Source organism: Chiloscyllium punctatum, chromosome 35 (assembly GCF_047496795.1).
Source record: "Chiloscyllium punctatum isolate Juve2018m chromosome 35, sChiPun1.3, whole genome shotgun sequence".
Taxonomy (NCBI): domain Eukaryota; kingdom Metazoa; phylum Chordata; class Chondrichthyes; order Orectolobiformes; family Hemiscylliidae; genus Chiloscyllium; species Chiloscyllium punctatum.
In genome coordinates, this window is record NC_092773.1 from 16,966,165 (window position 1) to 16,991,869 (window position 25,705).

At 44.0% G+C, this 25,705-nt stretch overlaps 1 protein-coding gene across 1 annotated transcript in view; it reads left to right on the top strand.

The window, feature by feature from the left end:
* The window catches only part of LOC140459707 (pleckstrin homology domain-containing family A member 2-like), a 115,918-nt gene that overhangs the window by 38,986 nt on the left and 51,227 nt on the right, over positions 1 to 25,705 (top strand). The window contains exons 3-4 of the mRNA XM_072554142.1: positions 8,984 to 9,040; positions 24,688 to 24,736. Coding sequence (XP_072410243.1) covers positions 8,984 to 9,040; positions 24,688 to 24,736 — 106 coding nt within the window. The remainder of the gene's footprint in view (positions 1 to 8,983; positions 9,041 to 24,687; positions 24,737 to 25,705) is intronic.

Here is a 25,705-nt window from a genome sequence, read left to right on the forward strand (position 1 = left end):
AGGGTAAAGGGCTGAGGGAAGGGTTTGTGAGAACATCTCAAGCAGTGGACCTCATTTAAAAACCAGAACTACCATATCCCAGGCCCAGCCTTCACTGTTGATGCTTTGAAGTGTCTGCTACTGCACCTAGAACTGGCTTCATTTTTACCTTTCAGCTCACTGAGACTTCCTGGTTTGTTTTAAAAGCTTCAACAAAAGTTCCTGAACAGATTCTCATGCCATCAGGTCCATCTTCATTGTGTTTCAGGAAGTGGTTAAGAGATGTTATCCGAGGACATTATTGTAGACTGTCAGCTGATCTTCGAAAGGATCATCTTTGATCCAGTGTAAATGCAACCTCCTCCCCTTTTTGCACTCACTCACACAAACAAACACAGAGAGAGAGAGCAAGGAATTAACTTCCACATTACTCTGGGTTACAGTACAGTTGTGGGTAATGAGTAATTGTTCTGGTTACAGCTGCAAGCCTTGCTCTTTTACTGTGGTTTCTAATCAGTTGAACAACTCTGAGGAATTCCTCCCCTTCTGCCAACAGTCCTGGACCCATTTATGTCAAAGATAATTCAACACTTTCAGCAGACAGAAGTATTTTTGCTGCCCTTGCTTAATCAAAATTATACCTTAAGAGTATAAAACAAATGAATGTTTTGTTTGATTTACTCTTTCACGTTGATCCGGATCTTGCAAGCTCTGCTCGCAAGTGGCTGTGGGTGTGAGTGAGATTGCATATGGTTCACAGCATCTTTACATTTAAAAAAGCTGCTGTCACAGAGTTTTGTCTCTGAGGAGGTGATGGCATGGTGCTATTATTGCTGGAATAGCATTTCAGAAATTTTGGTGATGTTCTGGGGACATAGATTCAGATCCCACCATGGTAGATTGTGGAACTCAAATTAATACTATAAATACCGGAGAAAACAGCACAGCAGCGCTTCACAGGAGGCTCCCAAGCACTGAGGATGTCACCTAGACAGGGGATGAAACGTTTGCAAGACAAATTCCCAGCTCGGCGAACAGAACCACAACAACGAGCTCCCGAGCTACAAATCTTCTACCAAACTTAGAACTCAAATTAAATTTAAAAACCTGGCATTGAAAGTCTAATAATGGCCAGGAATAGTTGTAAAAATCTCATTGAGTTCATTCATGTCATTTCGGGAAGGAAAGCTGACATCCTGACATAGTCTGGCCTACCTGTGACTCCAGACACTACAGTAATGTGGTTGACTGTCAACTGCCTTCTCAAATAGTGTAGCAAAGTTGTATCCATCTGCAAAAAAAAAGTCTCAAGAAAGGAATGAACCAGAACTGACCCGTGGCATCAACCTTTGCAGCAGATACAACATTAACAATGACAATCTCTGGGTCAACATCCTGGAATTCCCTTCATTGCAGGTCAAACTGCTGCATGTGGACTGCAGCAGTTTAAGAAGGCAGCTCATTGCCACCTTCTCAAAGGCAACTAGGGATAATCAATCAATGCTAGCCAACCAGTGAAGTCCACAACCTACAAGTGAATTGAAACAGCTTTTTGTTTTGAAGTCCCAGCCTCATCAACGCTGCAAAGTCATCCTCTCTGATATCTAGGGTTTGTGCCAAAATTGGAGGGCTGTCTCACAGATTGTATTTTGGTGGCAGAAAATATTGGAATATTGGACAAAAAGTTGAAGACCCATTGTGCAGCAGCTTCGGGCAAGATGGAGAATTCAAATAAAGTGAAAGTTAGGGAAGAGCCCCAGCTTCTTAAGTCTCTTCTGGGTGATTGTAATACCACTATTCTGCTGTCATCCTAGTATGTTTTCATTTGCACCTTTCATTGTTGCCTCAAAATAATTTTCATAACGTGAAGCCCAGGACTCTTGATAATAGTTCAAGTGTGGTCTTGAGAAGATTCAGTGGATGTCTTCAGTAACACCTCTGTGTTTTGGTTTTGCCTGAGGTGTGGCAACTGATTGGGTTGTAGGAGCTGTTTTTTATCCATTCATGGGATAAGGGTGTCGCTGGCTAGGGCAATATATCCTGCCCCTCCCTAATTGCCCACATCAATCATGTTGATGTGGGTCTGGAGTCACATGTAGGCCGGACCAGGTAAGGACGGCAGTTTCCTTCCAGGAAGGACATTAGTGAACCAGAGAGGTTTTCCCATCAATCAGCAATGGATTCATGGTCATCAATAGACTCTTAATTTCAGACTTATTTAAAATTCAAATTCCGTCATTTGCATTTGCGGGATTCAAACGCAGGTCCCCAGAAAATGATCTGGGTCTCTGGATTAACAGTCCTAGCAATAATGCCACCAGGCCATTGCCTCCCCGAACACAAATGGTAAAAGTTCAGCAAGAATGAAATTGGCAGGTATACAAAGTCAATAGTTGTCCCTTCAGAGTCTGGCAATTCATGCCTTGATATTTTCTAGTCACCACTTCAGTTATTATACATCTCTAGATCTAGTGGGATTTAAATGCTGGTGTTCTGCCCCAGAGGTAGTGTCATTGCTCCTGCGTGGCTCAGTGGTTAGCACTGCTGCCTCACATCACCAGGGTTCCAGGTTCAATTCCAGCCTCTGGCGACTATCTGTATGGAGTTTGCACATTCTCCCCGTGTCTGCGTGGGTTTCCGCTGGGTGCTCCGGTTTCCTCCTACAGTCCAAAGATGTGCAGGTTAGGTGAATTGGCCATGCTAAATTGCCCGTTGTGTTAGGTGCATTTGTCAGAGGGAAATGGGTCTGGGTGGGTTACTCTTCAGGGGGTCAGTGTGGTCTGGTTGGACCAAAGGGACTGTTTCCACACTGGAGGGAATCTAATCTAAACTTTAGAGTCCTCTGGCAACTCTTGTCGTCTTAAAATATATCTGAAAATGTTATCACAAAATTGAGCAGCTTTTTTTTCATCACCAAATCACTCATGGTAATGACTAATTTACTGACTAATTTACATAGGTAAAAACAATGACTGCAGATGCTGGAAATCAGAGTCTAGATTAGAGTGGTGCTGGAAAAACACAGCAGTTCAGGCAGCATCTGAGGAGCAGTAAAATCAACATTTCAGGCAAAAGCCCTTCATCAGGAATACAGGCAGAGAGCCTGAAGGGTGGGGAGATAAGTGAGAGGAGGGTGGGGGTGGGGAGAATGTAGCATTGAGTACAATAGGTGAGTGGGGGAAGGGATGAAGGTGATAGGTTAGGGGGGAGGGTGGAGTGAATAGGTGGACAAGAAGATAGGCAGGTAGGACAAGTCATGGGGACAGTGCGGAGCTGGAAGTTTGGAACTGAGGTGAGGTGGGGGAAGGGGAAATGAGGAAACTGTTGAAGTCCACATTGATGCCCTGGGGTTGAAGTGTTCCGAGGCAGAAGATGAGGCATTCTTCCTCTAGGTGTCTGGTGGTGAAGGAGGCCCAGGACCTCCATGTCCTCGGTAGTCCGTGCTCAGGTCCACGCCCCCCCCCCTACAATCCACCCTCCCATCCTGTCACCTTCCCCTGCCATCGCAGGAATTGCAAAACCTGCGCCCACACCACCTCCCTCACCTCCATCCAAGACCCTAAAGGAGCCTTCCACATCCATCAAAGTTTTACCTGCACATCCACTAATATCATTTATTGTATCCGTTGCTCCCGATGAGGTCTCCTCTACATTGGGGAGACTGGACGCCTCCTAGCAGAGCGCTTTAGGGAACATCTCTGAGACACCCGCACCAATCAACCACACCGCCCCATGGCCCAACATTTCAACTCTCCCTCCCACTCTGCCGAGGACATGGAGGTCCTGGGCCTCCTTCACCGCCACTCCCTCACCACCCGACGCCTGGAGGAAGAACGCCTCATCTTCTGCCTCGGAACACTTCAACCCCAGGGCATCAATGTGGACTTCAACAGTTTCCTCATTTCCCATTCCCCCACCTCACCCCAGTTCCAAACTTCCAGCTCAGTACTGTCCCCATGACTTGTCCTACCTGCCTATCTTCTTTTCCACCTATCCACTCCACCCTCCCCGCAACCTGTCACCTTCATCCCCTCCCCCACTCACCCATTATACTGTATGCTACTTTCTCCCCACCCCCACCCTCCTCTCACTTATCTCTCAACCCTTCAGGCTCTCTGCCTGTATTCCTGATGAAGGGCTTTTGCCTGAAACTTCGAATTTACTGCTCCTCGGATGCTGCCTGAACTGCTGTGTTTTTCCAGCACCACTCTAACCCTGACTAGTTTACATGCAAACCCTGTGAAGGACAATGCAATAACATCAAAGATGAGGGAGAGAGGCACAGCATTAAATAAAAATGGAGTCTGAGAGGGGAATAGAATAGTCCACCCCTTGCGGTGCCCACATTTCTGTTCAAGCATTGCAACTCCTGTGTAAGGCACACAATTTAAATTTTTGCACATTGCAGGTTGAGCCATTGAATGAAAAAAATATGGAAACAACTATGAAACACTTGTCAGTTATGTGAGCTAAAGCACTATGCACAATTCAGGGCATGACTTCAAGAAGGTTGTCAAAACCTCGCATAGGGAACTGAAGAGGGTTACCAGAATGAACAAGAGGAACCAACAGATTCAAGAACAGCTTCTTCCTTGCTGTTATTAGACTGCTGTTTGGGCCACTCTAATTTCAAATAATGATCTTGCTTTCTGCACTTCCTATACAGCTACAACTTTGAATGTTTGGCTCTGTCCAAGCACCCTATGATCTGTATATCTTTGTTTGCTATGAGCTGCCTGTCATGCTCGCAAAACAAACCTTTTTTACTAAAAATGTGACGACAGTAAATCAAATCAGGATGACAGCAGAGATAAGGGAACTCATTTATTTGGAGAGATTGAACAATTTGGAATTAGATTAGATTCCCTACAGTGTGGAAACAGGCTCTTTGGCCCAACCAGTCCACACCAATCCTCCAAAGAGTAACCCACCCAGACCCATCTCCCTCTGACTAATGCAACTTACACTATGGGCAATTCACCTGGCCTGCACATCTTTGGATTGTGGGAGGAAACCCACGCAGACACGGAGAATGTGTAAACTCCACACAGACAGTCGCCCAAGGCTAGAATCAAACCTGAGACCCTTGTGCTGTGAGGCTGTATTGCTAACCACTGAGCCACTGTGCCACCCCACAGGATTATATTGCTTACTTTACAGATGATGAATGAAAGAGGTCGTACACATGTTCAACATCATGAAAGGTTTTGATAGAACAAGCAAGAGTAACCACTTCCTTTGGCATGTTGGTAACTAAGCAGGGGTTATAGAGTTGAAGTCACTGTCAAAAGAACAAATGAAGATTTGAGAAATTCCTTCACACAGAGTATTGTTGAGATCTGGAATGCACATCATGAAAGGCTGATAGAATCACATTCCAGATGACCTTTGAAGGCATTGGGGCATATTCAGTTTTTACCTTGTGGGGTAAATGCTGGAATGGATTCTATTATTTGGATTTTATTTTGAAGGGCTTTTGCCCGAAATATCGATTTTACTGCTCCTTGGATGCTGCCTGAACTGCTGGGCTCTTCCAGCACCACTAATCCAGAATCTGGTTTCCAGCGTCTGCAGTCATTGTTTTTACCTTTTATCAGAGGCATAACAGGCTGAATGGTCTTTGTGTGCTATGAGGTTTTAACGGATGTAATAAAGACTAAACAGAAAATGGCACTGAAATAAAATATTAAAAATATTCAGTGTCAACCTGTTACCTGTGCCTGCATGAATTTCTTTCAACTAGTACTGGGTGTGGTAGTTTGCACAGGAAATACTCCCCACAGATCTTCCTTCTTGTTTAACCAACATCTCATTTTGGTTCAGTTGTAATTGAGGGCATCTCTTTATGCTGTCTATTTTCTAAAAAAGTATTATATTGCAATTACGGAAAAAAAGACAATCTTTTAACAGTCAATTGCACCAATATATTACGCTTGGTGCCCAGCAGTTTCACTGAGAAACACAAATGCATGCAGGCAAAAACTGGAGGATGCATTTGATTCATCTCAACTTGCAAAGTTGCAAAGAGAAGAAAGGGTTGCATCTTTTGCAGAGCCTTTCTTATTCACAGCTAATAAAGTACTGAGAGGGGAAACCTCTGAGTGGACTGCATTGTGTTAATCAGAACAAATCAAGCACAACTTGGAGTAAATGTGGTAAGACCAAAAAACTGCTTTTTAACATAACCAACCAATCTTGTAGTAAATTTGGTTCCCTTCAGCAATGAGACATTCGCAGCCAAAATTGTGGGTAGAAAATCTATTATTCTTGTGTTTGTTGCAGCTCAGCTTGCTGCACTTTCACTTCTGAATCCAAAGATTGAGAGTTCAAGTCCCATTCCTGACAGCTGAACACAAAAATCCAGTCCCCCTCCAACAATACCCTTCTCCTTGCCACATTAGTCCTCAGCCTCAACAACGTTTTCTTCAACTTTTCCCCATGGGCACTCGCATGGGCCCTAGCTACGGCTGCCTCTTTGTCGGCCATGTTGAATAGTCTCACTTCAGTACATAACGCAGGTACTGTTCCTCAACTTTTGCATCCATTACATTGATGGCTGTATCCTGCACCCAGGCTCAACTGGAGCAGCTCATTGACTTTGCCACCAACTTTCACCCTGCCCTTAAGTTCACATGGTGTATCTCGGACACCTCCCTCCCCTTCCTTGACCTTTCCTTTTCCATCTCCGGCGGCAGACTGATAATTTGGTACAAACCCACAAACTGCCATACCTGGACTACACTCCTCCCACCCCATATTCTGCACAAACTCCATCCCATTTTCCTAATTGCTCTGTCTCCATTGTATCTGCTCTGACAAGGAAATGTCAGATCCCAGATGTCCACTGATTTTATTCAATAGGCTTTCCCACCCCCATCATCCAGACAGCCCTCGACAGCTCCTCCTCAATTTCCCGCTCCAAACCCCTCCCCCATCCAAACATAATAAAGACAGGTACCCCTTGTTCTCCCTCTCCACGACACCAGCTTACGCATTAAATGTGTTATCTTCAAGCACTTCTGCCAACTCCAACTAGACTCCACCACCACGAACATCTTCCCCTCCTACCCCTCTCTGCCTTCTTCTTTCCGACATGACCATCCTTGGCCTCCTCCATTACTGAGTGAATCAGACTGCACATTGGAAGAACAGTGCCTCATCTTCCCCCTGGGCAGCCTATAGCCTGGAGGAGTCAACATTGAGTTCTCCAATTTCAAATAACCTTCCTACCTATCCCTGTCTCCCTTTCCAGTCCCATCCCGTCCCTTTCCTCCCTCCAACCAACCCCTCCTTCTAGCTACCAACCGGATTAATTCCTCCTATCGACCTACCAAGTTGTCCCTACCACATGTGTTCACTTATCAGTACTTCATCATTCTGCCCCTCTCATCACTCATAACCCTTCACCACCACACACACATCGCCCCCCCCTCCCCCCCCCCCCCCCCCACCCCCCCCAATCTGCAGCTCCCCCGGCCTCCACCTCCATCTCTGAAGAACCTCGGACTTCTCACCAAGATGCTGCTTGGCTTGCCGTGTTCTTCCAGCCTCCTGCTTGTCTACTTTGGATTCGAGCATTTGCATTTTTTTTTGTCTTGAGCATAAAAATCCAGACACAAAAACAGTTTTGGAGGAGTGCTGCATTGTCAGACACCTGCCACCTCTGAGATGAAACGTTAAATCATTGCTCTGTCTACGCTCCTCAAGTGGATGTGAATGGTCCCACAGCACTTCTTTTGAAGCAGAAAAGAGAATATATTCCTCTTGATCAATATTTGTCCTTCAGGCAATGTGACTAAAATTGATAAATTCAGAGGGTCATATGGCACAAAAACAGACCATTCCATCCAAATCATCTGCACTGGCCAGACACACCAATTTGACCTCATCCCATTGATCCATACCCCTCTGAACCTTCCTGTTCATACATCATCCAGATGCCTTTGAAATGTTCTAATTGTAATCGTATGAGCCTCCACTACTTTCCCTGGCAGCTCATTCCATTCAAGCATCACACTGTATGAAAAGGTTATCCCTCAGGTCCTTTATAAATCTTCCCCTCTCACCTCAAACATATGCCCTCTGATTTTGGACTCCCCACCCTTGGAAAAAGACTTTGACAATTCACCTTGTACATACCCCTCATGATTTTATAAACCTCTATAAGGTCACGCCTCGGCCTCCAATGCTCCAGGGAAAATAGCCTCAGTCTATTCAACCTTTGACTCTAACTCAAACCTTCCAGTCCCAGCAACATCCTTGTAAATCTTTTCTGCATCCTTTCAAGTTTAACAACCTTTTTCCTATAGAAGGACAGCCAGAATTGTATGCAGTATCCTCCAAGTGGCCATACCAAATGTTGCTCCTTCATTTTGATCTGATTAACTAGGATAATTGAAGTGTAACAGTTCTGTGCAAAAGAATGATCAGGTTCTTGTACTCTTTTTTGAACTTGCTGAAAATTCACTGACGTGTTTCCTATATTATAATGGTGATGAGATTTCGACAAGTATGTAACTGGCTGAGATGTGCTTTGGGATGCCCTCAGGTTGTGAAAGGTCCTACATAAATACCAATCCTTTCATCACTGTGAGATTTTCCCCAAGTACAAGGTGAACTTTTGTGTATAAATTGTAACCACAGCACAAGTACTGAGGCTCATTTAGAGTCAATTAAAACGAAGTGCTTTACTATTGATTGCTTCTGTTCTTTATTCATTCCTAAGCAGCATTTGATAAACAACGAGTGTCTTTCGTGTACTTGGGGGTAGTTTCAAGGGATGCTGAGAAGTGCAGAATTTGCTTTGTGCTGGGACTCGGTAAAATACCCCAGTGATGAGATCTCACAAAAAGAGAGTGTGTGTTGCATGTTTCAGTTTGCCATTGGTGACTTCCAGGGGATCCTTCTCCCAGGCTTTAGTCAAAATTCCAGCTCTTTATGCAAATGACATATGAACACTGACAGGAATAAGTGTCAAATAATGTGTTTTTTTGTTTACTTTCAGAATCTACCGCCTGGAACCCAATGTGTAGGCAGCCTGCTGTTACCTTACATCTCTAAGGTATTTTGTCTCTCTCACGCTTGCAGAAAAATATCCATATTATATTTGCAAAAATAAGAATAGCAACCCGAAAGGGAAAGAAAATTAAATAATTATTTAGGTTGGTTTTACAATACAGTGCAGTTCGGGTCATGTGGTGCTCATACAGAGCTTTGGCAGCAATGGAAACCTAGCCTTGTTGCCTGGTTAACTGCCTGGGTAATGGGATGTCCAGCTCCCTGTGTGTGAAATTCTTCCTTGGGAGTGTCAGATTTTAAATTGTCTCTGTTATCTTTTCAGAGGCTGTAAAACATCAGTAAATTGACTTTTCCATCTGGTGATTGTTTCATCACCAGCCAACATCAATGATGGCATTTATAGAGGCACTCTCAGCAATTATAGGAACAAAGGAGTTTTTCATAATGGATTGCAAACTCCTGCTATGAGTAGCCAATTGGACATTTCAGTCTTGATGCAGTGGCCCCATTAAACAGCAGTGCCACTGGATGGGAAAGCATTAGGTTACAGGGGTGGTTTTACAGAGTAGACCAACACTGTAACTTCAGTGTGTTACTGCGGCATGTGCAGAGAGTGGCACTGTGGCATGTGTAACATATGACATGACATAATGTCAGTAACCCCATCTAATATCGCAGTCCTCTCAATGTGATGTGAAAGTATTACTCATTATATTTTAAATAATCCTTAAAGTATTGTGTTCATTAAGAATTATAGGAGAAAGTGAGGACTGCAGATGCTGGAGATCAGAGCTGAAAAATGTGTTGCTAGAAAAGCGCAGCAGGTCAGGCAGCATCCAAGGAGCAGGAGAATCGACATTTCGGGCATAAGCCCTTCTTCAGGAATGGGGAATGTGTGCCAAGCTGGCTAAGATAAAAGGTAGGGAGGAGGGACTTTTCTGAGCTGGGGCAGGGCTGACTGCAGGGAATGTAGGTAGCGGCGCATGGAGTGGAGGATCCGGAGGGAGGTCTGTTGCTGGAGGCTTCGGATTTGTTGTAGGTTTATCTTAGCCTGCTTGGCACACCTTCCTCATTCCTGAAGAAGAGCTTATGCCCGAAACGTTGATTCTCCTGCTCCTTGGATGCTGCCTGACCTGCTGTGCTTTTCCAGCAACACATTAAGAATTATAGTCAACTAAGTGTAAGGGAGTGAAATTCTTTTCACGTAATAACTTTAGCAAATAAGTCTGTACCCACGTCCATTTAAAGGTTATATGAGTCTAACACAGATGTATTTCCCCCAAAATCTTAAACTGAATTGGAAGGTGTCGCTGGGGCTTAGTATGAGTTATGTATCACCCTCACCCTGATGGCCACCTTTGTGTGTGGCTGCATCAAGCTGTGCGTGGATCCCCGGTACGCAAACACCAAGTGTCACTACGTACTGAGGTTCTACCTGTCCCCGGTGTTGCGAAGGATGGGCCTGGCCTCGCTGCCGCGGAACGCTCCGAGTAGTTGGACCGTTCCGTATCACCTGTCCTTCGTGGAGATATTTATGAGGAAAAACACCTTTGACCACAAGTCCATCAGGAAGTGGTCAGCACGTAGCGTCCTTGAGACCCTTCGGGAAAAGGAGAGGGCGGATCCTGTCGAGCGGTTCCCTGAGCAGACTGTCAAAGCCATTTGGCAGAATGCCTCATCGCCAGAACTTTCCAACAAGCACCAAGACGTGGCTTGGCTGGTGGTGAGAAGGGCTCTGCCTGTGAGATCCTTTATGCACGCCCGGACTCTCTGCCGCACCGCACGCTGCCCTCGAAGTGGCTGCGGGGGGGACGAGACTGTCACACACCTCCTTCTGGAATGTGCCTATGCAGAGGAAGTCTGGAGAGGAATGCAGTGGTGCTTGTCGAGGTTCGTCCCGAGCAGCGCCGTGACGCGGGACTCCGTGCTCTACGGCCTGTTCCCCGGGACTCACACCGAGACGAACATTAACTGCGCCTGGAGGATCATCAACTCGGTGAAGGACGCTCTCTGGGCGGTCCGAAACCTGTTGATCTTCCAGCTGAAGGAGTTGACCCCGACCGAGTGTTGCAGACTGGCACATTCCAAGGTCCAAGACTACGTGTTGAGGGACGCGCTGAAGCTTGGGGCAGCTGCCGCCAAGGCGCGGTGGGGAAAGACCACTGTGTAAGATCGGCCTGCCGAAAGAAGAACAAGGGGCCCATACAGACGTTTTTTTGGGCTCTGCTGATGCCTCAGCCAAATATATGTATATATACAAGATTGAAAAAATGCACAGGATTGTAAAGGACAGAATAAAGTCGAATCTGTGTTTGTAAATATGGACATATGTATGGCATGATCCAATGTACAGACCATCAAATCATTTATGAATAAAGTATATTTTTGAAATAAAAAAAAATGTATTGAGCTCCCACCCCAACAATTTCTTCTCTTTTCTTACGAAAGGAAGTGACTCCTTTTGATGGAAGTTCAGTAGCCCATCGGTACCTCGTTTAGTTGTGAATTTTGTCTGTGTTACTTATGGCAGACAGGTGGCTGTTTGAAAAAGAAGGAAAGGACTTGCAATTATATAGCACCTTTCACCACAGCCAGTGGAATGTTTGTGTTAATCTTTGTTGCAACAAGAATTGCAGCAGCTGAGTTGTGCAAATCTCTGGCAAACAGCAAGGTGGTCACAAATGGATGTGTTTTACTGATGTTAATTAAGGTGTAGATATTTGCAAGGTCAGCAGGACAACTCACTGCTGTTTGTCAAAATAGTGTCACACGATTGTTTACACAACGTCTCGCCCAAAAGACAGGCACCTCTGACCAGATTGCATTCTCTCAGTGTGAGTTTGGAGCTTCAGCAGGAGATTTCTGTCTTTAAGATTCTGGAGTAGGATTTGAATTCACAACCTTCTGAGGAGGAAAGCTGATGCCCACATGGTAATGACTGACAATCCAGAGCCCTACATTCTACTCTTTCCTTTCTGTTCTTAGTAAGGCTCAGGATTGTCAGTCATGACCCAGTGGGCAATGTCAGGGACTCTGCATATGGGTCCATCAAGGTGTTGTTAACATGCTGGCCTGACTTTTGTCACTTTGTTATGCCTGAAGTCCAGACCGATGGACAGACTGGCAGATTCTGATATCCATCACTGCAAAGATGGAGTTGTGGCATAGGAGCATGCCTTCCAAGAACAGCATGGCCTTAGCTCTAAAGATGAGCTCAACCTTTGGGTGCATGCTGTAACCCTCTGAGGGGGAGAAGCTGAGTGGGGAAAGGTCAGCAAAGCACACAACGGTCAGTGCTACTGTTTGCTGCCAGCAATGGAATGACATCAATCTCATCTAGAGGCAATGTGTGAGGAATGTTTTACCTGCTGTGTTAATCTGTTCTGCTGAGTCCTTCAGCTGTGTACAGGCCCTAAGCTCTGGAATTCTTTCCCAAAATATCTCTGTCTCTCCCTATCTCTCACTCACGCCTTCTTTCTGATACTATGAAATCTACTTCACTGATGGAGCTTTTGGTATCCAATCCAAAAACTCCTTGGGTGACTTGTTGTCAAATTTGACTGATAAACAGTCCTGTGAATCACTTTGTGATGTGTTTTACTGCAAAGCAGGCTGAGCTGTCTTTAGCGTCAAAGTGGAAGACAGCAGATGGTTGGGTTGCAAAAGAGAAAAACACCTTTGGTGCTGAAAAACGCACCTGTTTTTAATTCAATTGTGATGTTGCATTTCTCGCTAGGCCAGTATTTATTGCCCTTATGAGGTGATGGTGAGTGCCTTCTTGAGCATGCAGGTGTCAAAACTCCCATTGTGGTGGTTAGGACGAGAGTTCCAGGATTTTGATGCAGCCACAGTAAAAGGGCAGAGATTTTGTTGCAAGTAAGGATGGTATGTGGCATGGATAGTTGGTGAATTACTGTTAGGAATTTTGTAATAGCTTACACACAGTCAAAAAAATCCAGGATAGTTTATAGGAATGTAAATCAGCCAATAGTTAATTGTAATTTAAATACTGAGGCAAAAGTCAAAAGAGGTACTGATAATGTTTTAGATAAATTCTGTGGTCTGTAACAGTTTCAAAGGTGCTTTATTATGCCATTCTGCACAACAAGGTGCAAAGATTGAACTCTTAAACCATTGTAAACTGAATACAAACAATGAGTTTTCCATAACTGCTGAACAATTAGTGTGTTAATGTAATGCTGAATCACTGTCACAAGACAATGAAAACATGATTGCTTTGATGTTGACTGAAACCCACATTGAAGGATTATATCATGTTGAAGAAATATCTTTGAGCTTCAAAGGAAGAACAATCACTTTGACCTAGACAGACTATGTCCGTTGTTGCACAGTTGGTAGCACACTTGCACCTCAGTTAGAAACCTGTGGGTTTGAGTCCTCTGCAGAAACTTGAGTACAAAATGTGAGCTGATGCTCCAGTGTAATTCTACAACGAGGTCCTACCTTCCAGAGAAGATGAGACTATTTATTCTCTTGCACAAAAATATTTCAAAAAGAAATGGAGGAGCTCGACCTGGTGTCCTGGCCAATATTTACCCCTCAACTAAAACAGATTATCTGATTATCATTGTGACATGACTTGGGGCAATTTCTGTGCACAAATTGACTGTATTTTCTTCAAAGGTGCTTTCTGCTACTTTTCATCATTTATATGAATGATTTGGGTGTGAGCATAAGAGGTATAGTTAGTAAATTTGCAGATGACACTAAAATTGAAGGTGTAGTGGACAGCAAAGAAGGTTAAAAATGTGTTGCTGGAAAAGCTCAGCAGGTCAGGCAGCATCAAAGGAGAAGGAGAATCGACATTTCGGGCATAAGCCCTTCCGACGATTCTCCTTCTCCTTTGATGCTGCCTGACCTGCTGCGCTTTTCCAGCAACACATTTTGAAGCTCTGATCCCCAGCATCTGCAGTCCTCACTTTCTCCTAGCAAAGAAGGTTACCTTGGATTATAATGGGATCTTGATCAGATGAGCCAATAGGCTGAGGAGTGGCAGATGGAGTTTAAGTAAGATAAATGTGAGGTGCTGCATTTTGGGAAAGCAAGTCTTAGCAGGGCCTATACACTTAATGGTAAGGTCCTAGGGCGGGTTGCTGAACAAAGAGACCTTGAAGTGCAGTTTCATAGCTCCTTGAAAGTAGAGTCACAGGTAGATAGGATAGTGAAGAAGGCGTTTGGTATGGTTTCCTTTATTGGTCAGAATATTGAGTACAGGAGTTGGGAGGTCATGTTGCAGCTGTACAGAACATTGGTTAGGTCACTTTTGGAAAACTGTGTGCAATTTTGGTTTCTTTCATATCAGAAGGATGTTGTGAAACTTGAAAGGGTTCAGAAAACATTTACAAGGATGTTGCTCTGTTTGGAGGATTTAAGCAAGAGGGAGAGGTTGAATAGGTTGGGGCTGTTTTCCTTGGAGGGTCGAAGGCTGAGAGGTGACCTAATAGAGGTTTACAAAATCATGAGGGGCATGGATAGGGTAAATAGATAAGGTCTTTTCCTTGGGGTGGGGGAGTCCAGAACTAGAGGGCATTGGTTTAGGGTGAGAAGGGAAAGATATAAAAGAGACCTTAGGGGCAACGTTTTCATGCAGAGGGTGGTGTGTGTGTGCGTTTGTGGAATGGGTGCCAGAGGAAGTGGTAGAGGCTAGTACAATTGCAACATTTAAAAAGCATCTGGATGAGTATATGAATAGGAAGAGTTTGGAGGGATAGGGGCTGGGTGGTTGCAGGTGAGACTAGATTGGGTTGGGATATCTGGTTGGCATGGATGAGTTTGACCAAAAGGTCTGTTTTCATGCTGTACATCTCTATGACTTTTGACTCTGTAGTTCTTTGGTTCATCTGAAAGTTATGAAAAGCATTGCAAAATTGGAATTCTTCCTTTTCTTCCCTGAGATCATAAGCTTTTTCCTGCTGTTCCTCTGTATGCAAGCAAGAAGAATGAATAAATGTATGTTGAAAAGAAAATCAGTGTTGCTGAGGAGATCTGTTCCAAGCAGTCAAAACAGTTTGGACAGCTGGAAGCTAACTATCTTTGTGGGAATGTCATTCCTTTGATGGTGTTGAGTTGAAAATTCAATGATTTTGACCCAGTGGCAATGAAAGAACAGTTATCTCTGTTTACACAAGGACAGTGCATGGCTAGGTCCGGACCTGGGGCTGATTGTTTATCTGTGGCGTTATTGCTTTTGTGATTCTTGGTGACTGGGAGATGGGGTGGGTTTGACCGAGCTGCCCATGTTTCTGTATATACTATGGTGCTGGTGGTGGAGTGTGAGATAATGCAGCCATTGATTGCCCTGTCAATCAAGCGAATATTTCTGTCCTGAATACACGAGCTGCACAGATATAAGTGAGGGAGGAGTGTTCCTTCACAATCTTAACTTGTGGCTGGTGACAAAGCTTTGGGAAAATGGCCCATTGTTTGGATCATAACCTGGCCTTCTCTTTTTGACAGGGTCTTCATCTAGTTGGCCCAGCTCAGCTTCTGGTCAGTACTGGTCCCCTATCATGATACCACATGGGGCTTTCCTGGAGGCAAATAGTGGGGTGGGTGGCTTGGGCTATTGGAGGTCAGGAGAGGGGACTGTTTTTCTTTTTAAAGATGGTCAGTTCCCACAATGATGTGACATGAATCCCACTTTCTAGTCAGGTGTTGTCTGGGACCTGATTACGTCTGGTGTTGACTTCCCGAACAAAAATATTCAAATGGTCATTTGGCACGTTTGTTTTTTGAATTTTATCCTGACTAAATAAAACCGTGGAGATGAGGGGGTTGAGAGAGTCGATCTGTCCTGGTCCTCCCATGTTGCTGAGACGATCAAAAAGGCACAACAACACCTCTTCTTCCTCCAAAGTCTAAGGAAATTCAGCAAGGCTGTAAGGACCCTCACCAACCTTTACAGACACACACTGGGTGCATCACGGCTTGGTAGGGCAACTCCTCTTCCCAGGAACGTAAGAAACTACAAAATATGTGCACAGGCAAGACCATCATGTAAGCCAATCTCCCATCCATGGACTCCATCCGCACTTTTTGTTGCCATGTAAAGGCATCTGACATCATCAAAGACCACTCCCACCTGGGTTTTACTTTCTTCCAACTTCTTCTGTCAGGCAGAAGCTCCAGAAGTTTAGACACATGTACCAACAGGTTCAAGAATAGTTTCATCCCTGCTGTTATTAGATTATTGAATGGACCTCTCAAATTTCAAATCTAATATTGATCTTGCTTTTGTGCACCTTCTGTGCAGCCATAATCTTGTATGCCTCGCTCTGTCTAATCACCCTATGATCTATCTATCCTCAAATAGTACAATCTGTCTGGACTGCACGCAAAACAAAACACTTCACTGTACTGAGGTACATGTGACAATAATGAATCAAATCAAATCAAATCAAATCAAATCACCAGTAAGTAAGTGACTTACATTTACAAGAAATTATTAATGAGCTACACTATAAACCACAGTTTCTGATGTAGGTGAGGGATGAAGCTAGCTGATGAGAATTTCCAATTGAAGCAGACAGGGCCGGGTATTCTTTCAGTGGCCAGTGCTTGGGTCAGTACAAATTATTCCCAGTTCTTTGTCTGCACTAAAATGACTGGTTGGATCAAAAGTATATTGCCTTTGGTTCTGTGATGGAAGGAATGATTGTGGTAAAGAAGATAGAGAGCAGAGATGGCAAACTTCAAAAATAAAATTGTCATTAAAAAATCCCAAAGAACTTTGGATGCTGAAAATCAGAAACAAAAAGAGAAATTGCTTGAAAAGCTCAGCAGATCAGGCAGCATGTGTGGAGAGAAAGCACAGTTAATGTTTTGAATCCAGTGACCCTTCTGCAGAAAACTGTCACTGCCGACTGTGGACAGCTGCCTTAATTTTATTTGTAAATTGAATTGTACTATTTAAATAGATTAGTTATTTTTCTTTTAACAAAATGAATTAGGGTTGAAAGGAGTCCAGGTTAGAGTGGTGCTGGAAAAGCACAGCAGGTCAGCCAGCATCCAAGGAGCAGGAAAATCGACATTTTAGGCAAGAGTTCTTCATCAGGATTCCTGTTTTCCTGATGAAGGGCTCCTGCCCAAAACGTCGATTTTCCTGCTCCTCGGGTCCTGCCTGACCTGCTGTGCTTTTCCAGCACCACTCTAATCTTGACTGTAATCTCCACCATCTACAGTCCTCACTTTCGTCTAGGGTTGAAAGGACACTCGCCACCTCCCATTGTGTAGTAATGGTTCTGAACGTCAATGATTCTGGATGGATAGGAGAAGAATTGATCAGGTGGTCAAAACTGGCTTCAAATAACAAACTTTAGTATCTTGAGAACTGTAGTGGGGTGGACTAGGCTAACTGCAAACCAAGAGCTCACAAAAGGGACCACTCGAATACGAAAAATTAAACAACCCAAACAACTGGTCCACTCAGATGGTCAGGGGGTGGAAAGAGAGAGAGAGAGAAAGTGTCTGATTTGTCTTCGCCAAGAACAGATTCACCACCATTTAAAATTGACAACATCTTTTTCTGGAAACCCAGAGCCAGAACCTTCTGATTTGTGTGACATGGGTACCTTCAAGGACTGAAATTTGGTCCCGATTTACATCTTGCATTTTTGCTCATGACCTGAGTGCATGTTTTGACTCTGAAATCCATCTTTAATTGGATACATGTCACTGTTGCTGTTGGAGTATGTTTTCAGTTTCAGCATGTTATGTGAGTAAATATGACCCTTCCTTTTGATATGAACTTTCCAAAGCCTGCTTTGTGCTTAATCTTGAAAAGAAGATTTGAAAACTCACTGATCCATAAGCATGCCATTCAGTCCTTCCATTATTTTGTTTCATGAGTAGCAACAGACCATTCTAACCAATAAACAAATAAATTGATAAGTTGAGGACAAACAGCAATTCAGTTGCTTTGGTCATTTCCAACATTATCCAAACCTGCATGTTTGTGTCTTCTGCTAACTCAATTTTTCTAACCTCCCTTATTTGTTTGTCCTCCAATTATTAATGTATCTGTCCCTGCAGTTCAATCCTTCATGAAATGATTTGATTCTAGACCTATTCCCTACTTCATGACAGAAGGAGAGGGGAGAGAGTCTGTATGTGTGCTTGTGTGTGCTCGCAGACCAACCATTGATGTTCCTTCTTATATTCCCCTCTTCCAAGAGGTACTTCCCCTAAAGCTATACCTGAACTGGGGGAATCACTGGTTTGAACCACAGTGTTTCAGACTCACTCACATCGGTATTTAGAAGAGGTTTTGCAGAACTTTCTTCTTCCAACTACTGTGTTTAAATTATGTGGCAATGACTAAGTCATCTCTAGTCCAAGGATGTTTCACAAGAAGAAGATTTCAGCAATCCAAATGGGAGGCACTTACAGTTTGTATTAGTCAATACATATGTTACGTTTGGGTTCTGAAGATTGAACGGATACCACAGGAACCAGTTGCCTTCACAGAAGAGTAGATATTTACTGTTTGTTTCTAAAAGGAAATAGTTTGTGTGCATTTTCTGTGAAGGTAAGAAGGTGATTTTCTTATTTTACTCTGGTTTTGCTGTTACCCTCACACTGCCACAGTGAAACCTCTTCAATCAGGGAGATGGCCAAAGAACGTCCAATGCCATCGCCCGGCTAGCTCTTACAGAAAACCAACCCTTGTCGGGCAGGATCATTGTTGCACCTTGCCATTAGAAAATATCTGTCACTATTATTCAAAATGCGATCAAACTGTCTTAGCTGAATGGAGATGACAAGTGCTGCACAAACGCAATCGAATGTGATATAGGTGAACTTCAATGAAGTCCGCAAGGAAAGGCATATTTCAAACTGCTTGGAAATGGCACTTTTAGTATCTATCTCATTTATAGTGTATTTTGTATTTAAGATACAGATTCTTTCCATGGAGAGAAACCAAGCAGTGTCCTCAAGTTCATTGAGAGAGAGAGAGAGAGAGAGATGGGCACTGAGAGGCTGGGCTCATTATCTCCTCCACTAACTTCATTATGACTTAGCCCCTCACTTGTTTCCTGTCCCTTCCATTGTTGGTACACTGTCCCTGGCAAGCAGTGTTGGTAATTTGGACAGTTGGGTGATAAGATTAAAGAAGAGTTGAGTTCTGAATTTGGAAGCTAATTAAATAAGTGGTGTGATGATGAGAAAAAGAGATGAGTTCTACAGGCGCTGCCAACAAACCAGTTGCTACCACATGGTCCCATTGACTCCTCCCAATGGCTTCGTCCCAGAAATTGAGAAGAGATTGGTTGTCTTTTTTTTTCTGGGACAAGATGATGTTCTGGATGACTGCAGAGGTGACAGTGTCCCCATGAAGGAGGACAGTTAGTCGGTGTGTGCCATTGCACTGAGGAGGCAATTTACTGCCTTCCTGCAACAAGACATTTATGTCAAGCCTCATTCCAGATGGTGTGCCCTGGCAATGCATTCCTTCTGCCTGCTTCACTGCCTGAATTAAGACACACTCCTCCTGTGTATAGGCAGTGAGTGGGTGGGAGCACATTCTGCAGGTAAGTCCTAAACCACTGCTTGTCTTTTACCAGGACCTTATCGAAGTCTGAAATACAACGACCTTTGCTGCACCTTATCATGAGTAGCACTTACCTTCATATAGCCTCCATTTTCAAGTGTTTGAGTGGCGAGTGGAAGGGTCATCTGTGATTGTGAGGGTGACCAATGTTAGGGATCAGTTGGGTACTGGAGGAGTGGGCCAGATGTCACCACAGAAGCTGGTGGATTGAGCGGTAGTGGACCAAGCTTGTAGCTAACACAGTCTGTAACCTGAGAACAGCAGTGCTTGTAATTCACAGGTTGGAGGACCCTGAGGTGCGGGGTAGTCACTTATCTCCACACCCAGCTTGGAAGGGATTCCACATCGTCTCTTGGTTCAAGAATCTCCATGAACAGCCTGATCTGTGCCATGGGAATTACCTTGATGTCTTTTAGTGGAATATGAGAAGTTTCCTGTGCTGCAATCCATTTCTTCTCCTTTATCTGCCACCTGGACATGCCTTTCCACCACTGGACAGAGTGCCCAGTGAAGAGCTCTTGATGTAGATGTCCTCTCACTTGCCATTGGGGACCTGGGATGCAAGGTGTTGCCTGCAGCAGCCCTATGTAATCGTGGAATAAAGTGCATTCCAAAAGCCACCTGTTTGATTTGCAGTGTTGTGGAGTTGATGTATCACATGAGTTTAGGTTGTCATATCACCTGTTTAGTTCTCTTAACAATCTTTTGTTGTTCTTTACGTCACACTTCAGGCCCATACTCCTGTAGTTTGGGCATCCAGTGTGGAAAAGGTGTTCGTGGCCAGGTTGGAGGACGTGCAAGTGGGTCTAGATAAAGTAGTCATCAACAGGCCCAGGCAGTAAGCAGTGAATGGGGTTATGTTTCCTAACTGTGTGCTCCTCTACTGCAGTAATGTCAGTGCCTCTGTGTCCTTGAATAGGGTATGTATGATGTTCATTGGTAACCTCCAAGTTCTTGGAGATCAGGAATTATGGGGGCTCCTCTCCTGACAGCATTTGCCCCTGATGGGCAATGTCGGTCACTTGTTAATTGGCTAATTTGGTGATGGGTTTCTTCATTAAAAAAGAGTTGAGTTCTTCCCCAGTGAAGGGGCAAGGTTTGCCTTCTAGGCTGGGAAGGTGTTTGGCAAAGGTGAAAACATACCTTTTTGTTGGACATTAGATTTTACAATAAAACCTTTGTAGATCCCTGAAAGTCTTTTGCTGCCTATGTTGACATATGGGTATTAGTTAACCTTTAAGTTCAAGTCATTACAAAGTCATCGACTTTTCAGACTAATTACTCCATACCTCCAGTTACACAGGAAACACTTGAAGGTGTATTCTAATAATCCAAATAAACTAATTCAAAACCCACCATGAGATTTGAGATTTAAAGTCGGCAGCACTGGCTCAGTGCCTCCCATCAAGTTCTATGTTGGTTTACACTTAATGAACAGAGTCTCAATTGGCTGCTCATGGTCATGTCACTGTAGTCTAACAAGAATATCTCAGAAGAGAAGGAGCAAGAAAGCAGTCAGAGAACAGGAGAAGATTAAAATCTAAGATTGATATGAAGCATGAATTATGCTGTGTAATTGATATGAGGCAATAGCTGTAATAGCTTCAGAAATGCATTAGGCAAGCCATAGTTCTACGTATGCATGACCCCCATTCAGGGAATGAACTCTGGTTATTAGGTAAAAACAAGGTAAAAACAATGACTGCAGATGCTGAAAACCAAATACTGGATTAGTGGTGCTGAAAGAGCACAGCAGTTCAGGCAGCATCCAACGAGCAGCGAAATCGACGTTTCGGGCAAAAGCCCTTCATCAGGAATAAAGGCAGTGAGCCTGAAGCGTGGAGAGATAAGCTAGAGGAGGGTGGGGGTGGGGAGAGAGTAGCATAGAGTACAATGGGTGAGTGGGGGAGGAGATGAAGGTGATAGGTCAAGGAGGAGAGGGTGGAGTGGATAGGTGGAAAAGAAGATAGGCAGGTCGGACAAGTCAAGGAGACAGTAACTGAGCTGGAAGTTTGAAACTAGGATGAGGTGGGGGAAGGGGAAATGAGGAAGCTGTTGAAGTCCACATTGATGCCCTGGGGTTGAAGTGTTCCGAGGCGGAAGATGAGGCGTTCTTCCTCCAGGCGTCTGGTGGTGAGGGAGCGGCGGTGAAGGAGGCCCAGGACCTCCATGTCCTCGGCAGAGTGGGAGGGGGAGTTGAAATGTTGGGCCACGGGGCGGTTTGGTTGATTGGTGCGGGTGTCTCGGAGATGTTCCCTAATGCGTTCTGCTAGGAGGCGCCCAGTCTCCCCAGTGTAGAGGAGACCACATCGGGAGCAACGGATACAATAAATGATATTGGTGGATGTGCAGGTGAAACTTTGATGGATGTGGAAGGCTCCTTTAGGGCCTTGGATAGAGGTGAGGGAGGAGGTGTGGGCACAGGTTATTAGGTGTTTACCTAAATCATTATAGACCTTTTACTCTGGTGATTTTGTGCTGTCACTTTGTGAGTCTGTAATAATTGCTCGTCACTTGCAAGAGAGCCAGCGCAAGTGCTCCCAGATGTTTTTAAACTCCATTCTGCCTCATATACTAGTTCTTTTCTGCAGCCAGGATATGGTTTTCCTGAGGTACGGTCTGACATCCCTTGACGTCTGTGCATTCAGAAATTGGGCCAACTTTGTGTCATAATCTTAGAGTCTTAGACGCGTACAGTACGGAAACAGACCCACCGGTCCAACTCATCCATGCCGACCAGATATCCTGACCCTATCTAGTTCCATCTGCCAGCACCTGGCCCATATCCCTCCAAAACCTTCCTATTCATTTACGTAGCCATATACCTTTTAAATGTTATAATCGTTCGAGCCTCCACCACTTCCTCTGGCAGCCCATTCCATACAGGCACCACCCTCTGCGTGAAAAAGTTGCCCCTTAGGTTATGTCTTGCCCCTCTCACCCTAAAACTATACCCTTTAGTTCTGGACTTCCCGACCCCAGAGAAAAGACTTTGTCTATTTATCCTATCCATGCCCCTCATAATTTTGTAAACCTCTATAAGGTCACCCCTCATCTTCCGACGCTCCAGGAAAAACAGCTCAAGCCTATTCAACCTCTCCCTGCAGCTCAAATCTTCCAATCCTGGCAACATCCTTGTAAATCTTTCCTAAACCCTTTCAAGTTTCACAACATCCTTCCAGTAGGAAGGAGACCAGAATTGCATGCAATATTCCAAAAGTGGCTGAACCAATGTCCTGTACAGCCACAACATGACCTTCCAACTCCTGTACTCAATACTCTGACCAATAAAGGCAAGCACACCAAATGCTTTCTTCACTATCCTATCTACCTGCGACCCTACTTTCAAGGAGCTATGAACCTGTACTCCATGGTCTCTTTGTTCAGGCACACTCCCTTGGACCTTACCATTAAGTGTATAAGTCCTGCTAAGATTTGCTTCCCCAAAATGCAGCACCTCGCAGTTATCTAAACTCCATCTGCCACTTCTCATCTGATCAAGATCCTGTTGTAATCTGAGTTAACCTTCTTCGCTGTACACTACACTTCCAATTTTGGTATCATCTGCAAGCTTACTAACTATACCTCTTATGCTCACATCCAAAACATTTATATTAATGAAGATAAGTAGTGGACCTAGCACTGTGATTGAAATGATTGAGAGTGCAGCCATATGAATTATGAGCAGGAGTGGGCCACTCAGCAGCTTGAGGCTGCTTCCTCATTCAAATAGATCATGCTTGATCTGATGACTGCAAATTCCCACCTACCCCTGATAACACAGAACATAGAACAATACAGCGCAGAACAGGCCTTTCGGCCTTCAATGTTGCGCCGACCTGTGCACTATTCTGAGCTCGTCCCCCTACACTATCCCAAAATCATCCATGTGCTTATCTAAGGATTGTTTAAATCTCCCTAATGTGGCTGAGTTGACTACATTAGCAGGGAGGGCATTCCACGCCCTTACCACTCTTTTGACCCCCTTGTCTACCTCTGCCTTAAAAAAAAGTCAAAGATTCTATTTTCACCACTTTTTGAGGAAGAGTTTGAAAGATTGACAACCCTAAATGATCAAAACAAGTACTCATCTCTTTATTAAGTGGGTAACCCCTTATTTTGAAACAATGGGATCTCGTTCTAGCTTCTTTCCATCCTACCAAGATCCCTTTGGATCTTTCTTACCTGTTCCAATCAAGTTGCTTTTTAATCTTCTAAACCCCAGCGGTTGTGAGCCTAGCCTGCTTAATCTTACTTAAGAAGTCAAACCACTTCATTCCAGGTCTTAGTCAAGCAAACCTCTGAACTGCTTCAATTCATTTGCATCCTTCCCTTGTATAGAGAACTCCAGATTATGTTTCACCAATGCCCTGTAACTGAAGCGTATTCTCCCTACTTTTGTATTTAATTCCTCTCACAATAATTAGACCAAGTGTTAGTGGCTCACAGTTTGTGACTATTGCAGTGAACCACTTGCCCACACTCCTGCTGCTGTCAGAATGGGATTCCTCACATGGTTATGTGTTAAGAGTATATGGTTATGTTCAGAGTAACAGTATCTTGAAGATCTGTAAAAAAGCCAGTCACATGAAATGAGACTCCCTGTGTACTTCTGCTGCAGTGCCATACGTAAACATGTTGACCTATTTTAGAGGGGACTGAACCAAACCAAAAGCTGTAAATGCTGGGCATGCTAGAGATACTTTACTGGCCTGTCTGTCTCTGAAACAAGAGAAAGCCATGGTGTCATATTCTGTTTGTGCGGGAATCTTTCATTTGAAAATTGTCAAAATGCTTCTGTGGTGTTTGACTTTCCTGCTCTTTTTATGAGCAGGAATAAATCTTCAACATTTTGAACATCCTCCAGCAGTTCTTGTGAAATTCGTGGAGATAAGTGGTGACGTGCTGCTGTGGTATGCTGAGAACAGCAGTCAATGTTGATGTCGAAGTTAAGGGCATGTGGTCTCTGAATTTATTGTGCATTCTCTGGTCCTATTAATTCCAGGCTGAAGCTCCCTCTGACCACTGTCCCACTCTGGACAGAAAACTCATCAACAGTTATTGAGAAAACTGGACAGTCATTCAGAATGTATCTCACCTAATTTTTATTTGGTTTGTAGGTCAGTGAAGCAACTGCAAAGCAGAAACCAAAAGCTGAATTTTGTTTTGGTAAGTGTTGATGGAGATGCTTAAATATTGACTCTGGGTAGGTTTAGCCACTCTTCGAATCTCTTACGTCTAATTTCCAGGTAAAATTGGACAATGCAAAACAAGTAGGTGGTTTTATTCCTTCAAAATTGATGCAAACTGAAGATCCTCCATGTGCTTTGATGTGTACAGTGGCCCTGGGAGCGCAAAACTGTGAAATATCTGTTCCCCCTGACTGAGAAAAAATTCATTTATTGCAGACAAGTCATGCTGACAACCGACAGATTCAGCATTCACACCACCACTCTATGCTCTTTATCATTGAACTGTGGTTCTGATTCTGGTTAGGAACAATAGCATAGAGTATACTCCTGAGAACCGATTGATCTGTCAATGCCATGTCAATGCCTTGAAAACCCACTAATGCTCTTTCTGTTCCTCCTTGTATGTGGGACAGTCATCACACTATTGTGTGATAGAACAACCTTTTGGAAGGTCCCACTTCTACAAAAAGAAATTTTGAACAACTTCTCCATTTCATAGTAAGCATTGCACAGACATCAGATCTGTTCAGCTTTCACCTGGTAACCACAAGCATTTTGAATCCATCAGGTTTAATTTACCATTTCTGAGCTGCAGTGCTTGGAAAGTTTCAATAATCAATCTTGTCACATGATCTTTAAAAAGCCCATGTTCTAAATTATGCCTCTCTTAACTCAAAGTCCTGCTCCATTTCATCAAAATGTTTTGGGATGGGTCAACCTCCTGAGGTTTTAACTCTTTCAGACATAATTGGTGTAATGACGAAGTTGAAATCTTAGCTCACTGTGTTTAGATTTCCATCCTCATCCAAATGATATAATATTAATTGTTTGGCTGCTGGCAATATGTTTCTCTGGAACTGGCTCTTTGCCACAGCCTGGATCTTTTTGTTTGAAATGCAAACCTCACTGCAACTCTGATGTGACACCAGGACCTGAAACTGTTTTG